Below are 17,737 nucleotides of genomic sequence, written 5' to 3'. Positions count from 1 at the left end.
GCCCARTCCAGGACCYCAGTGTAGACAGCATCAGGCACAAACATCCGATTATCCGCTGGCCATGTTGAAGGCGGTCTTCCACTCGTCCCTTTCCCGTATTCGCACCAGGTGGTAGGCATTCTGTAGTTCAAGCTTGGAAAACAAGGTGGCCCCCTGGAGAGTCTCGAAGGCCGAGGAGATGAGTGGTAGCGGGTAGTGGTTCTTCACCGTTATGTCATTGAGACCCCGGTAGTCAATGCACGGGCGTAGGGTCTTGTCCTTCTTCTCCACAAAGAAGAACCCTGTGCCGGTGGAAGAAGAAGGACAAATGAATCCTGCAACAAGGGAGTCCCCGATGTAGGTCTCCATTGCCTTGGTCTTTGGTACCGACAGAGAGTACAGTCYTCCCCGGGGCGGAGTCGTGCTAGGGAGAAGGTCAATCCCGCAGTCATAAGGTCGGTGCGGCGGGAGCGAAGTGGCCCGMGCCTTGCTGAATACCTCCCGGAGGTTCTGGTACTCCGTGGGAATGGCGGAGAGGTCAGGGGCACCTTCCGAGCCCCCGGGAGGATGTCCCGGGGCAGGTTGTGCTGACTTCAGGCAATGGGTGTYGCAGAACGGGCTCCAGCCCATGAAGGCACCAGTAGACCAGTTAATGAGGGGATTGTGTCGCTGGAGCCAGGAGAATCTGAGGGGACTTGATAGCCTCGCTGTGGTTCCCTGACACGCGTGGAGTGGTGTTGTGGGTGACTCGGCCTATAGAGCGCCCGGCTAGCGCTCTAACGTCCATGGGAATGGAGAGGGGCTGAGTGGGGATGTTCAGCTCGGACGCCAGAGTAGCGTCAATGAGAAACCGGAGAGATTTAGACTGGTCTCCCCACAGCAGAATGGCATGAAAAGGGGTGCGAGCAGGGGAAGCAGGAACGTTCTCCATATGGCCCACCAAAGTACGCGCTCCTACCGGTGAGCCTGGTTTCAATATCACTGAATATAATTATATTTGAAATCAAGCAGCGCTTGAAACCCTTGGGCCTATTGTATTGTCTATTTTTAGTTGAATTCTGTGTTGAATTGAAACAATAGCTGTTGATGACTTTGCCAATGCTATATTGGCCTAAATAGCATCCATCATTGATGTGAGTGATCATGTGAGTGATAAAATCCAATGTCATTTACACATAACAATATATTATATATTTATGCTAAATTTACTCTGTTTTTTATTCCATTGAGCTTATTTTATTTCATTATTCCTTTTTATTCTTCTTCTAATGCAGTATTGTTGAAAGTGAATCTGCAAGTAAGCATTTCATTGTACCATGACAAATCTACTTGACTACTACTACTGTTGTTTTATTCTTTGTTGATCATCCTACAGTATATATCAGGTGACAGAGCATCACCTCCTTAGATTAGCAAGGTTCCATTCACACTTGTCACCTCGTGACATTCACAAACTGATGCACCAGCTGGCCCCAGAGACCTCATTGAAAGCCTATTAGTTGACACTAACAGCAGCGTGGCTTCATCGGTAATTGGCGGACATGTTGCAACTGTCTCCTCTATTTCCTGCTGACTTTCTCTTGGGATCTTCGGGGAAGCCAAACTCCCCTTGGCTTCCATTTTCTAGGTATTCTGTGGGRATTCTGCTTTCATGATGTCATAATTGCGGCTTTGCTCACATCGAACACTGTCGGGGCATTGAGGGGGCCTGGCAAATGAGCTGGAGATCAAACCATGAGGATAAGATGATGGGGATGAAAACACAGGATATAAATCAAGGCATGCACTGCATAGAGGCACATTCACTTCCTGGTGTCATGGTGGTAGTGGCGGAGGTGTTTTCCTTCACTCCGATTTTTCTGAGAGATCAAAACAGAAAGTGCACATAAACACATCATTAGTCACAGGAAACAAGGCAATTAATCKTTTTTTTGTGGAGCCAGAGGCTCCTTTTTGTGGATGTCCTTGTGGTAGTAGAGAAAAATAGACATACAGTATTAGCTTGACCTGTGGGGTGTAGCGCAATACTAAAAAGGGAAAATGTAGGCCTAGTATATCATTGTTTTGCATTTAAAAAGCCACTTTGCAATGTCCACCGTGTTTCTTGCAGATCACACTTTCCTCCTCAGTGGGTTTTTGAAACAGTGTGATACCATTCCGTTCGAGCAGCAGCCATTTCTCAGTTCAGCCGAATTCATGCTGACGCTCCYCTTTACTTTTGAAACTCTTCTTCCTGCTCTTTTTAATCTTCAGGGGAGAAAAGAGGGCCAGCGACCACTGCTGCTGACAGGGACATAACTCGCCTTCCTTCCCCGCATCTCTTGTTTACAGTCTTCCTCTCCATCGCAACCAACCCCTCTCAATGGAGCCATAAAAAAACAAATAGGGGCTTTTAGAGAAATTGCCTGTGCACTAAAGATTAATAACAGTTGGGCCAACTCAGGAAGAAAGTCCCCAGAGGCAAAAAGGACATTGGAGATTAAAAGTGCCACATCCCTAAATTGGAATGATTCAATAGGTTCTGGCTCTCTAACCATCTTTTGAGAGTCAAGGCGTCAATTAACCTGCCTGATAAGTCATCATTAGGCACTTAGATGGTCGCCTACTGCATTATGTGAGGCATGTGACCGTTGATTTGTCAGGTGAGGATTCCAACCACAAGATAGCAGAATTGTTCTATGGGCTAATTAACATGTGCATGTCATTTTCAAGYAGGAATATACTTTGATGATAATCACATAAAAAGTCTGATAAGAACATGTAGAAAATATAAGTCTTTGTCTTATATCCCTCTGAAAATACTTGCACAGGTGCCTGGGTGTGCTTAATGAATAGATTAGACTGGCCCTGTTCTGCTAGAAAAACTGAGCACTGATTTGATCTCTGATGATAATAGGTTTGGCTCTATGTAGGCCTACATTACAGTAGGGTGGTACAATTATTATTGTGTATAATACTATGCAGTGCAGTAGCCGACAGTAGGCTACAGTGTTTATGGTTATATCAACATGTTTTTCAGAATGGACCATAAAAAGTAGGCATAACGTCGGCACATGTAGCTCCTCCTGGCTGCACCAGAGAGGAGCGCGCACAGCGTGGCGTTTCCAMGGAAACACCCTGCATAGCAACGGGAAGGCGTCTTCAATGTGAACCCGTAACAACCCTAACAGTCAGAAGTGTAGCTAGCTAATGTTGCTCGGTGAATAGTTACATTTTAGTTTATCTAACGGTAGTCCTTAAACGTTTTAGTTTGTATCACTATTGCCGTTCTCATGTGCACAAATATGAGAGCCCTGGAGCTGAAAACCGAAGGGTTTACGGTGAAGTCAACAATGAAGAACTCAGTGGTAAGTTTGAGTCATCATGTCTAAGATGTGTAGCTAACTTAGCTAACTAGTTACTAGCTTTAGCTATAACTAACGTTAGCTAACCCTTGTTCTAATTGTTCTAATGTTGTTGCTCGCTAGCTTAGTTAACTAGCTAGCCAGTTGACAAAATACGCTAACTAGATTGCATAAAGACACAATACCAGCATCAGCAAATCAATGACTTCTCGTGACGATGCCATTTTGGCATAGGGGAAAGTATATTTGGCATAGTTTGTTAACTATACAGTAGTGGTCTAAATTAGGTTATTCAACTACTACGTAGCTAACGTCACATTTGCTAGTATGATCGGCTGAAACAATTGCGCCAAAAGTTCAGCATTGTGATTGTGTTGTGCTTTGTTCTACACTGTCATGCATAGTCATACACACAGTAGCCCCACGCACTCTGCCATCAGTTTGGAACGCCGTTTTGGTCTTTGTGTGTCAAAAAAGATACATGTCAAATAACACTATTTGACGTGTCAAAAACACCATTTGACGCATCAAATAAGCTTGTTGACCAATCAGGACCTGAATATGACTTCGAGTCACGTACATTTATTGCGTTGTTATTACACATTGATTACACGATCACTCGTATTTCATGTCACAACGATTCACTGATACCTATGCTATGATGCTGGTAAAGTTTTGTCTCGCGCACCTGACGCAGACACACTTCCCCAAGCTCTGTTCTTCCCCAAAAACATATCAAAACGACATCATCTGTTTCAGTAGCTATAGTTAGCTATGTGTCATTATCTAAAATAACCCCAATTTATAAGACAGTTCTTATTTGATTAATGGTGGTCGGACCCACCTATGTGAAGCTAGCCACAATAAGGATTAGCCACTTTCGTCGAAATTGCGGGTTGCRTTCAAAATAAAAGTCTAATTGAAAGTGATGCAAATTAATACAAATAGTGGAATCATGCCATAATGGAATAGATCATGCTAAACGAGGTTGTAATYTTCTTATATAAATTCAACAAAAGACAATAATTTGTTCATTTGACAAAAATATGTTAATCACACTGGATGTATTAGACTTTAGAATTGCATTGTTGGAATAGTTATTTCATGTTCTTGAAATAGCCAATTGGCCGGTGTAGGCCGTCATTGTAAATAAGAATTTGTTCTTAACTGACTTGCCTAATTAAATAAAGGTTACATTTAAAATATGTATAAGTACTGAAACCTTGGTTCTGGTGATTTTTTWAAAGGAAAAAACAAAAATAAACCATTATTAACCAAACTATTACAGATAGCAAGCATTACAACACTACACATAATGCTGTAGACTAGTACAGACTAAATATGCACAAACATTTTTAGCCCTTACACGGAACCCAAACCGGCTGCGRGCGTGCGCCATCGTGCYCACATTTATTTTGTCCCCCTACACCAAACGCGATCACGACACGCAGGTTAAAATATCAAAACAAACTCTGAACCAATGACATTAATTTGGGGACAGGTCGAAAAGCATTAAACATATATGGCAATTTAGCTAGTTAGCTTGCACCTGCTAGCTAATTTGTCCTATTTAGCTAGCTTGCTGTTGCTAGCTAATTTGTTCTGGGATATTAACATTGAGTTGTTATTTTACCTGAACTGCACAAGGTCCTCTACTCCGACAAATTAATCCACACATAAAACGGCCAACTGAATCGTTTCTAGTCATCTCTCCTCCTTCCAGGCTTTTTCATCGTTGAACTTATATGGTGATCGCTTCAAAACTTTTATAGTATTACCACGACAACCGGCAAAACAGTTCGTCTTTCAATCACCCACGTGGGTATAACCAATGAGGAGATGGCACGTGGGTACCTGCTTCTATAAACCAATGAGGAGATGGAGAGGCAGGACTTTCAGCGCGATCTGCGTCAGAAATAGGAATGACTTCTATTTTAGCCCTTGGTAACGCAGACGCTCGCGAGCAGTGTGGATGCAATAATTGAATAACATGGATTTCTAAATTTATTTTGCGACGCTCGCGCACGCGACGTGTCCGGTCTGGTCAGCATGTTAACCCAATTAAAATAAATCAGTCTGTACATTTTAAGCCATTTTGGGTCCCATCCAGATTGGAGGTTGTTCGCACTTGGCCTTACTCCACTCTCCTCCTCCTCTCCTCTCCTTTTATCTACTCCTCTTTCTTCTCCTTCTCTCAGCTCCTCTCTCCTTTCCTCTGTTCCACTCTGTCCCTCCCTCATGCATCCCTACCTCACTCTTGGGATTCTGCCTTCTCTGTCTAGCAAAGTAAGCCATACACGATAGCTTAAGCTTTTAAAGAGTTAGCTAACTAAAGAAAGTTTAATTTAATTCAGGGTGATTTGATGTTAGCTTGCTAAGTGAACGTTACCTGACACTCTTGTCCCTGCTCGCCCTTTCTCTTTCACTGCTGTGGCTGGAAATATTTCAATGAACTAATCTGAGAAAAACAAATCCAATCGAAGACAGATAAATGCAGCTATCTTGCTTGCACTTAATACAGTTCCAAARGAACTAGCTAATGTTAGCTAACTTGCTAGACTAGTAACATTAGTCAAGCGTGTTTCTATCATCAATATACTTATGGTTATTCTATAGCTAATTGCCGTTACAATTGTGGCAGCAATATTATAGATCTAAATTATGTTAGTAGAGTTTTTAGGTTATAGCTAGCTTATGTAGTTAACTAGTTGGCTAGCTAACGTTAGTCAAACAAACAAGCTAACGTACCTTTCTTGCAGTTTCTCACGCAGGTGCATTCTGAAGTGATTCAAGTGAATTGTGTTTTGCGCCGCAGAGCGTCTGTATCGAGCACTGGTCACTCGCTCGCTGGTCACTGGTGCGCTGTGTTTCTTGAGTTGCAGGCTACCTGCCACAGCTCACAGAGCTAAATAACCTTCAGAACTGTGTTGAACCCAGACAGATGATTTATTTACCATGAAAAGCGAATGTGCTTCACAGAACTTTATTGAAACTATGTTTAGTAAAAATAGTATGTTACTTTCGGTGTGGCGGCAATTCTGRCGTGGTGCAGCACCACACTTAAATTAACACAGAGGAAACACTGGTGTAAACTCATCACAGTGGTTTTCTGTGGGTGTCACCGAGTAGACTCATACTCCGTTTCATTGCTCCACATTCCAACACTCCAACCTTGTTCAAGATTATCGAGTCTAAATATGGCATGATTCCACCAATTGTAACCTTCTGCAACACTTTCAAAGAGGGACTTTTATTTGGAAGCGGAAACCCAAGTTCCACTGTTGTGGCTAATCCTTATTGTGGCTATTTTCACAACACATAACCCGGTCAGGTCAAGCCATATTAGCCAGGTGAAGCTAGCTGGCTGTTWATAACATTAGTTTTGGGCAACAGGGTTAAGTAGCTGGCTAGCTAGTTATTTCAATCGGAGAACAACAAGCGGCTACATAGCTAATACTTACTCACATGGATTCCTAAACCATTGCGAAGAATATTGTTTTCAGGCTGGTTGCATTGGTGCTAGCTAGGTACCACGCTAAAGCTAGCTAGCTACCACAGAAGTTGGAAATAACATCTGTATCAAAGATATATGCAAGAAATGTTGATCCTGCTCTTTTGACTTGATCTAATTTCAAATGCTCACACAGATGTTTTCCTTTTCGGTCGAACAAATAATGCCTTATTACCAATGCAGTATTGTACAGCTGTAACAGTGATTGTAATGGTGGCTCTTGGCTTGCACGTGRAAATTCAGCACACACAACATTCTATAATAGAATTGTGTCTTTTTTTTGGGACACGCAAAGACCCAAACGGCGTTCCATAATCAGGTAGATTGTTGGTAGGATGAATGGGATAATGGAATGACCGGGCAACCTGTCACTGGCTTCCTGAAATGACTCTCTCCGTCTCCTGGCAGGAACAGAGAKATACTACAGGAGCAAAATAACTAACATTGAAATGCTTACTTTCGGGCTATTCCCAAAAATATAAAAGAAAGATAATAACACGAGGAATTCATACACAATGAGTAACAATAACTTGGCTATATCCACAAGGTACCAATACAGTATTTATGTGTAGGGGTACGATTTAATTGAGGTAGATACACTACATGACCAAAAGTATGTGGACACCTGCTCGTCAAAAAATATAATTTCAAAATCATGGGCATATGGAGTTGGTCCCCCTTTTGCTGCTTTAACAGASTCCACTCTTCTGGGAAGGCTTTTCACTAGATGTTGAGGGAAGGTTTTCCAATAGATGTTGGAACATTGCTGCGGGGACTTGCTTCCATTCAGCCACAAGAGCATCAGTGAGGTCGGGCACTGATGTTGGGCGATTAGGTCTGGCTCGCAGTCGGCGTTCCAATTCATCCCAAAGGTGTTCAATGGGGTTGAGGTCAGGGCTCTATGCAGGCCAGTCAAGTTCTTCCACACCGATCTTTACAAACCATTTCTGTATGGACCTCGCTTTGTGCACCGGGGCATTGTCATGCTGAAACAGGAAATGTCCTTCCCCAATCTGTTTCCACAAAGTTGGAAGCACAGAATCGCTTCAACACTTGGCGGTTTTGGCAGTTTTGGCGGTTGGACTGCAACCGCATTTTGGCGGGTTTTAAAAAATGTTGCCTAAACTGACATAACCAAATCTAACTGCCTGTAGCTCAGGACCTGAAGCAAGGATATGCAAACTTTGAAGTAGGTGGAAATTTGAAATGAATGTAGGAGAATATAACACATTAGATCTGGTAAAAGATAATACAAAAAWAATMTGTCCATCATCTTTGAAATGCAAGAGAAAGCCCATAATATAATATAGGAGTCTAGGCACAATTTAGATTTTGGCCACTAGATGGCAGCAGTGTGTATGCAACGTTTCAGATTGAACTAGTGAAGCATTGCAATACGGCACAATATTTTTTACAAAGTCTGCCCAAATGTGCCGAATTGGTCAATTGATACATTTTGAAGTACATAACTATAGAGAACATACAGAAATTATATGGTAATACAAAATGTAAGTTTACACACTCCCAGGAATGTCATACATGATGGATCATTAGCTTATACACTAACTTTCACACATCTAGATGGCCGGGCAGGTTGGGTGTGGAGCCAGAGACAGCAGGGCTTCAAACTGTAGAACCCAGTCACTACATTTGTATATAAAAATAGATTTTTAAAAAGCAAAACTGCTACATTTTATCTCTGGGACCCTCAGGATGACAACTCAGAGCAAAATTACTGAATGTAAGTGCATTATTTACCTTCAGAGGTGAATGTACATATGGGTAGGTGTAAAGTGACTAGGTAACGGGATAGATAATAAGCAGTAGCAACAGCACATGTGATGAGTGAAAAGAGTTAGTGCAAAGMGGAGTGGGGGTCTTTGGTTAACTATTTAGCAGTTTTATGGCTTGGGGGTAGAAACTGTTCAGGGACCACTCCTGTTGGTTCCAGATTTGGTGCATCGGTACCGCTTACCGTGCGGTAGCAAAGAGAATAGTCTATGACTTGGTTGGCTGGAGTATTTTACAATATTTACGGCCTTCTTCTGATACCACCTGGTGTAGAGGTCATTATTATTATTAATCACCAGCCTTGATATTGACCCTCAAATGAGTAAGAGGAAGAGAAACGTGAGAAAAGGCGCTTGCTAGACACATTTTCTGACTGTCATTCAGATTCAGTCCATTAAAAGAGTTCTCTTTCAAAGAGAGAAAAGTATTTTGCCTTTTTGTTGTTACATTGCCTGGTGTGTGTATGTGCGCACACGCGTGCTTCTGAAATGTCTTCATCCAGTGCAGAAAATGCAGGTAAAGCACAATGAAGATGTACCTGTATTTAAGGATGCAGAACAGGTGCTGCACCTCACTGACAGCCTCACGTCGACCCTTTCAGACTCTTTCTTATTTATTTATTTAACCAGCCTTCTGTATCAAGCTAATAGCTGGCATGACAAGCAGTCTCTGTCAGCTTGTACCTTACTCTCCATCTCTATTTGAGCACAAACACAAGGTAGCAAGGCATGGCCATCGAATTTCCCCAGAGGTGATAGGCTAGACCTCATAGACTTTGAGTTAAACTACTGAATGAGTAATTTCCAAAGACAGTCTGGCTCCCCCAGACCACTCCTGTCCATTTTAGATGAAGATGGATCAGGAGAATGTAATAGATATCAGAGCCCATCAGTCCTAATTGACGTGTCCTATTGATTGGTCAAGTAAACCCATCTTCTGAGCCAGGAAGTAGGTTATAGTGGGACATTTTGACAAAAAGCCCTCTCAGTGTTTTGTAAAAAGGCCTAGGCTTTAGGCCTAAAATGCAACAGTAGATCATTTATACAGTAGGCCTACATTGTTTGTTGCATATTTTGGCATTTGGCACTTAGGCTATGCCTATTTATTCAGCGTGGTTTCATAGACCAGACGTAACATAGTAAATGTAAATCTGGGACACTCAAAATAGTATGATATGTTATGTTTGGTATGGTTACATAAGACAGAAGGTTACTTAAGGCAAAAACAAAAGTAGGCTGGTTAGTCGGYCTGGATGGGTAGACCTAATGTGATCGTCTAGCAACCCAAGGATTGCGTGTTTGAATCTCATCATGGCCAATTTGAGCATTTTAGCTAACTAGCAACATTGCAAATACTTACTACATTTGAGCTTCTTTGCAACCCTTCCCCTAAACCTAACCTGAACCCTTTAACCTAACTCCTAATCCTAATCCCTAGCCTAGCTAACGTTCGCATTAGCCACCTAGCTAACGTTAGCCACAGCAAATTGTAATTCGTAACATAAAACTTTAGCAAATTCGTAACATATTTTACAAATTGCAATTAGTAACATATGCAAATTCTAATTCGTAACATATCATACAAAATGGATGATGGACATCCACAAATGAATACATACCATACTAAACGTAACATATCATACTTTTAAACCACACATTTCACTGCACCTATCTGGTGTATGAGGCAATAAAACATAATCATTTTGTATTTAATTCGTTTTTCAGGATTTAAATGGACTATTTTACTACCCCTGAGTCCAGGTTGATTTATTAGTCAGGCATGTAGGTCTAGTATCTATTCACAACGGTCCCTGGCTTTAGTTGAGCAAATGATGAAGTGATAGCATATTGAAATGTAAACTTCTCCTAATGTACCTGCCATACTAACTCATCATTCTTATGGGCACACAAAACAATGTTGCTAAGTGGTCAAACTTTCAAAATTACCGTAGTGAGGTGAGACATTTATACTGATGGAAATACACCATAGCTCTGTCTGGATCATATGATATTCCTCCTTAGTGAAGGCAGCAGGACATTTACATTGCACATATTGCAAGTMAATTATCGCTTAGCATGCGCGCACCACAGCTATCGAGTCACCTCCGCAGCCAGCAACCATGCGTGTTTGCAAAGAACGGGAAGCTTAAGCTGATTGTCCTCTTTTATGTAGAAACCCACACTGAATAGGCTGCTTCTTACGCTATATTTCTTCATAGCCTGGGGAGAGTGGGATAAGTTGAGCCATTCAGCATCGCTCAGTTAAGGGAAATATAGTATTCTTTCTAACAAAGATATCTACATATATTTCAAAATGTTGTGTATCCCTGGACATAATCAGAAATCATGTAGACATTATAGTTTTGAAAACACATCTTGTCCAAAAAAAAGTGGCCTCTTGGCACAACTTACCCCATACCCGGGTTAAGTTCAGCTACAGGATCGGGTAAGTTAACCACCTACAAATTTTCTGTACTGAATGAAATATTACCACTACCTTTTTAGTAAAACTATGTCTATCTTTATTTCCCAAACACAATTATTTTAGGGCGCTTTCATATATCTCCTTATGATCCGGATCCTTGAGCATTTGGTACCCTGATCCGCTATAAAGCATGTGTGAAACGCAAACAAACCCTGTCTGAAACAAATCCTGGACCTGCATGAGTAGTGGATCTAAGATCCAGGACCCGAGTACCAGCTATTGTGACACGGCAGTGTATAACTGTTTTTGCCCGTTGTCAACAAGCTAGCTCGCTAACTGTGCATCTTGCTTATCTCACCCTGTTATTTTCAGGTCTTGTGAAAGCGAAGCCTAGTCTGTAGAATTCTCACATCATGCTTTCATTTTTTTCCTTCAAGTTTACTCGTTTTCTAAAACTGAATCTATGGCATTATTTAGGATGCTTTAGACAGAAACTTATATGATACTAAATAAAACWAATTATTTGAACAATGCAGAAACCACATAAAACTATTTTCTAAATAGTGTGCCTGTAACAGGATTTGACCAATGTTCCAAAGTTGCCTACTCTACCTGCTAAGCTACTGGTCAGGTGTATTTCTGTATACAAAATCCTAACTAGTAGTATAAGTATGGTATCTAGTAGTGGTAAGCTTTTGAAAGCAGCTTAATCGAAGAAAGCACCGGAACCACGGCAAAATCAATAGGATCTTGCATTTAGCAACAAACGGTTTGAAAAAGCAAGTGATTAAACAAAACTTTTGACGTTATTGATGACGTACTTCTGTTAAAAATATACACGCATCGACACACTGCTTTGAAGTTAGCTGCTTACGATTTCAACACATGCCTCGGAGCTCCAGTATCAAATGTTACATCACGAGTGCCACTGACTCACCCAATGATGCAGATAGCATGGATTTGCATAGCTTAGGCTTCTCACCGTACCGGTGATGGTCTCAAGATAGGCCTGAGCTACTTTGAAAAACAGTGCTGTTCGTCTGAGTTTTTTTTTGCTTCTACTGACAAATTACTCTTCTCAGCAGTAGGCTTTTGCTTTCCAAATGTTTTTCCCGCGATTGTATTTTGGAACTTGCGAAAGGCCTTTAACTATTCACTGACAGCGCGAAGAGAAATAGAATCCATAGAACAAAAGTTCCCATTCAAGCCAGGACTGACAGCCATTTTGAGCATACTCATGAGTTTACCAGTCAAATTACCAGGGTGAGGTTCCAAAACCCTTCCCAGCTAGCACATTTGGTTCTTTGGAAGTTGTGGGAAGCCATAAGTTTCCTGACCATTAAAACGTAATGTTTTTTTTTAAACGTTCTGAGAACGGAAGTGAACATTTTGCCTGTTTTGGGAATGTTCATTTTTAGGTTGCAGGGAGGTTCTGATGATGTTTTTCTTTGGTTCCCTGAAAGTTTTATTAACGTTCTGAGCACAGAAATTATAGGTTATTTGAAGGTAATTAAATAATGTTCTGAGAACATGTTTCAATAAGACTTTTTATAAAACTAGCTTAGGTTAACTGTTTTGAACTCCAAGCACAGATAGGACATGTCGTGACGTGACTACCGTTAATGTTATTAACTTCTTATGGCGCTATTTTCACGTTCGGATGAAAAGCGTGCCCAGAGTAAACTGCCTGCTACTCAGGCCCAGAAGTTAAGATATGCATATTATTAGTAGATTTGGATAAAAAACACTCTGAAGTTTCTAAAACTGTTTGAATGATGTCTGTGAGTATAACAGAACTCATATGGCAGGCAAAAACCTGAGAAAAAATCCAACCAGGAAGTGGGAAATCTGAGGTTTGTAGGTTTTCAAGTCTTTGCCTATCCAAGATACAGTGTAAATTTGGTCCGATTGCACTTCCTAAGGCTTCCACTAGATGTCAACAGTCTTTAGAACCTTGTTTCAGGCTTCTACTGTGAAGGGGGAGCGAATAAGAGCTGTTTGACTAAGGGGTCTGGCAGAAAGCCATGAGCCAAGTCTCGTGCGCAGCCGTGAGAGCGAGCTCTGTTCCTTTTCATTTCTAAAGACAAAGGAATTGTCCGGTTGAAACATTATTGAAGATTTATAATAAAAACATCCTAAAGATTGATTCTATACATCGTTTGACATGTTTCTACGAACTGTAATAGAACTTTTTTGACTTTTCGTCTGGACTTAGTGCTCGCGCTTTGTGCATTTGGATTACTGGACTAAACGCGCGAACCAAAAGGAGGTATTTGGACACAAATTATGGACTTTATCGAACAAAACTAACATTTATTGTGGAACTGGGATTCCTAGGAGTGCATTCTGATGAAGATCATCAAAGGTAAGTGAATATTTATAATGCTATTTATGACTTTTGTTGACTCTACAACATGGCGGGTATCTGTATGGTGGCTGACCGCTGTACTCAGATTATCGCATGGTGTGCTTTTGCCATAAAGCTTTCTTGAAATCTGACACAGCGGTTGCATTAAGGAGAAGTATATCTTTAATTCTATGCATGACACTTGTATCTTTTATCAACGTTTATGATGAGTATTCCTGTAAATTGATGTGGCTCTCTGCAAAATCACCGGATGTTTTGGAGGCAAACATTACTGAACATAACGTGCCAATATAAACATGAACTTTATCGAACAAAACATACATGTATTGTGTAACATGAAGTCCTATGAGTGCCATCTGATGAAGATCATCAAAGGTTAATGATTAATTTTATCTCTATCTCTGCTTTTTGTGACTCCTCTCTTTGGCTGGAAAATGGCTGTGTTTTTCTGTGACTAGGCGCTGACCTAACATAATCAGATGGTGTGCTTTCGTCGTGAAGCCTTTTTGAAATCGGACACTGTGGTGGGATTAACAACAAGTTTATCTTTAAAATGGTGTATAATACTTGTATGTTTGAGGTATTTTAATTATGAGATTTCTGTTTGAATTTGGCGCCCTGCACTTTCACTGGCTGTTGTCAAATCGATCCAGTTAACGGGATTTCAGCCGTAAGAAGTTAATGACTGTTATTTGATCAAATCAGTTAACTATGTTTAATTATTAAGTGATCATGTAACAACTAACTCATTAGTACCTTGGGGCACCACGGGAAAACGTATTTATCGAGTTACTATCTCCCGAATTAAACTCTTATAAGATATATTCATATCTGTCGATAACAGTCACTTATTAATGTATTATTACCTCATATCAGTCTCATTCTGAATGTCGTTGACCTTGTAAATCTGCACGAACTCTAGTCTAAATGTTCAATCAGTGATCAACAAATTGGCTTAATTATTTATTTACTAACTAACTAAATAATCACACAGAATTACATAAACACATAACCACACAGAATTACATAAACACACACACACAGTACAAATGATCGATTACTAACATAACGCAATGAAAAGTCCCTAGTGGACTTACCCGATATGACCGTTTGGTTACACAATGGGAAGGGAGGGGCAAGATAAAGAGAGTGGGCTGATACATACATGTGGAAGCCATGCTCATAAGAATGAATACTTTGCACATGAACAACCGCTCATTCGAAAATAAATATTTACGCTTGTATGTCTTTGTCGTCTCTCTGTTGAAATCACCCGGTCCGTCTATGGGGAGTAGTTCGACAGAAGTCTCTGGTTTGTCCACCAGAGGTCACAATGTCCTTTGTAGTTGTAGTTTTCTTTGTTCTGGAGTGTTCGTTAGAATGGATCCATCAGAGGTGTATCACGCGGTGGGGATAGGGAAATGTTCTTCTTTTCTCGTCTGCGGTCGAGTTTCCTGGACTATTTTACATATACAGCTGCAGACCGTGAATGTGTAGACTTTATCTTCTTCACTCATCAAAAGTTTCAGAGGGTCTTACCATTTTCTGGTGTTGTAGTTTTAAACCATTTGTCWGCCGTGTAGCGGCACTTTTTTGGTTACTACATGGTTCCATATGTGTTATTTCATAGTTTTGATGTCTTCACTATTATTCAATAATGTAGAACGTTACTAATGTTTTCTTGTGGTTTTTATGGAAAGTTTTCTAAATGATCTGAGAGCAGGACTTTAAATTGAACCATGAGMAAACCTGCAGAAAACGTTATGGTGAAGTCCTGAAATTCCCACAGAAGAACTTTGTTTCTCAACGTTCTCTGAACACTCTGAGAACATGACTTTAAAAATAACCATTAAGAAACCTGCAGAAAACGTTATGCACTGAAATTTCCACAGAAGAACGTTGTTTCTTAACATTCTCTGAACAATTTGAAACCATTACTCTAAATTGAACCATGAGGAAACCAGTAGGTAACGTTAAGGGAAGGTTGCATTCAATATAACCATAGGACAACCACGCTCTCACCAAGCTCTAAGAAACGTGGTTCTCAGAATGTTATGTGCTAGCTGTGTTCTATTGGTTATATTTCTATGGCTGCAACACAACAAGCTGTTCGATATTTGGCTCGTGTGCTGCCCAAGTTCGGTGTTTAGACATGAGTAATTATATTATTTTGGAAACATTATTTCACTTTCTACTTCCAGCAGCTATGATTACACCTGGAAAGAAAAAAACACTTCAGCTCTCTCAACTTGCCATTGGCTCAACCATTGGGTCAATTTACCCTGTGGCCATTGGCTCAACTTAACCCAAGGCAAACATTTTGACTATATTAGACACGACAAGGATGCACTTTCATGCTAGGTTTAGGGCCTCACATTGAAGCTTATAGAGACCCCAACTGATGTATAGAACATTCTCAAAATGACCTACTTTGGTTTACATACAAGCATCATGAAACCTCTAACAAAATAAATTAAATGTATTTTTAATTTTACCCCCTTTTCTCCCCAATTTTRGTGGTATCCAATTGCTAGTAATTACTATCTTGTCTCATCGCTACAACTCCCGTACYGGCTCGGGAGAGACGAAGGTCGAAAGCCATGCGTCCTCCGAAACACAACCCAACCAAGCCGCACTGCTTCTTAACACAGCGCGCCTCCAACCCGGAAGCCAGCCGCACCAATGTGTCGGAGGAAACACCGTGCACCTGGCTCCCTTGGTTAGCGCGCACTGCGCCCGGCCCGCCACAGGAGTCGCTGGTGCGCGATGAGACAAGGATATCCCTACCGGTCAAACCCTCCCTAACCCGGACGACGCTAGGCCAATTGTGCGTCGCCCCACGGACCTCCCGGTCGCGGCCGGCGGCCGACCCAGATACTCTGGTGGCGCAGCTAGCGCTGCGATGCAGTGCCCTAGACCACTGCGCCACCCGGGCGGCCCCAAAATAAATAAATTAGACTTTTGTAAAAAAAAATAAAAATAAAATTGTAAATATAAAAATAAATCTGAACATGCTTACCAGTTTTTTCATGCGGTTTCTTCCTTCACAGTCTCCATGAAATTATTACCTCTCCCTAAGTATTTGGTCAAATGTTTCATTTTGTGTATGGTTTCCTAGAAACAAGGGAGTCTCAACTTACCCCTTTTGCTCGACTTACCCCACTCTCCCCTATTGTAGCCTACATTGGGATCAGAAGCTCAATAAAATATGAAGACTACTGTATTCCKAAAAATATTCTACTCTGCCACAAAAAAATATGCTGGTTCAGTTTGATCACACAGAAGTTGCTCAAACCTTTGTTGTCAGTCTCAGGCTGGTTGGCGGTGAGTACATTCAGAAGCTGATTCATACATAATAAACGAGGCCATTCTCAGATGGCTCACATATTACTCTGAGATGTTTTTAATATAAAAGGAGAAACCAAGTTTGTTTTCCCACTACAACAACATAGTGTCACTGTCTGAAGGCTGCACCTGGAGCTCTTTGTCTGTCCTATTGCTTCAATGGTATTCAGCAAGGCTACACTTCCTTTTTCTCCCTGGCAATTATTCTCAAACCACTGCTTTTCATTACTGTGATTCCTTAGTAGGCCTATGGAATAAGTGTAGGCAACAAGGGCACCGCTTGAGTCAGTGACAATGTGCCTGCGAGATAGAGAATCTGACTAGTAGTCCGATGTGTCTTCGCAGGCAGTTGAAGTAAACTTGAAAAACAATCTAGCTCGCGAACAAAACAATGTCTCAATTTAGTAGACTTTTGAGTAAATTAGACCAACTTTTATGTCTGCGTAGCACTTCTAAAATGAATCCTCAGCACTTCAATCACAGGGCGCACAGTTCCCCAGCCAGGCAGTGTTGATGCGCATCSCACGAAGTAGAACAAATATTCTAGGATTCGTAGTTCTTTGTGTGATTAGCAACCAGGTATAAAACAAAACGACAGAAACACTTTGAAAACAGCTACTGCAACATTTATTTAGCTATAAATGTGCTCATACTTGGCTTCTAACTCTATTTTCATTCACAAATGCTCGTGAAATGCTTCCACTGTGGATCCCTAACCACCCGTCAAAGTGGCTGGTGAAATYGACATCTTACCCATRAATGCCAAAGTCTACCTGCATTTTGTCGGGTMTGTATTTTAGGCCCTGATCAGAGCCATAATTGACTTCCTCGCTGTAGGTCATAAACAAATCTCCCCTCAAGAATCCTCWGGAAGTCCCATTTCAAACCCTTAAATATTCAATATCTCTCAAGAGTAGGCTATCGGCGGCTGGAGGGGGTTTGTTGGTATGTTGCTACTGCTCTTTTCCCTGTTGG

The 17,737-nt window shown here is 41.2% G+C and overlaps 1 protein-coding gene across 1 annotated transcript in view; it reads left to right on the top strand.

Annotated features, from left to right (window-relative positions):
* The first annotated feature begins 3,094 nt into the window (after window positions 1–3,094).
* The window catches only part of pacrg (PARK2 co-regulated), a 270,269-nt gene continuing 255,626 nt past the window's right edge, over window positions 3,095–17,737 (top strand). The window contains exon 1 of the mRNA XM_024135096.2: window positions 3,095–3,326. Coding sequence (XP_023990864.1) covers window positions 3,252–3,326 — 75 coding nt within the window. The 5' untranslated portion in view covers window positions 3,095–3,251. The remainder of the gene's footprint in view (window positions 3,327–17,737) is intronic.

This window comes from Salvelinus sp. IW2-2015, unplaced genomic scaffold, assembly GCF_002910315.2.
Source record: "Salvelinus sp. IW2-2015 unplaced genomic scaffold, ASM291031v2 Un_scaffold83, whole genome shotgun sequence".
Lineage (NCBI taxonomy): Eukaryota > Metazoa > Chordata > Actinopteri > Salmoniformes > Salmonidae > Salvelinus > Salvelinus sp. IW2-2015.
The sequence above is the reverse complement of the archived record's forward strand: the minus strand, read 5'-3'. Positions and strand labels throughout refer to the sequence as shown.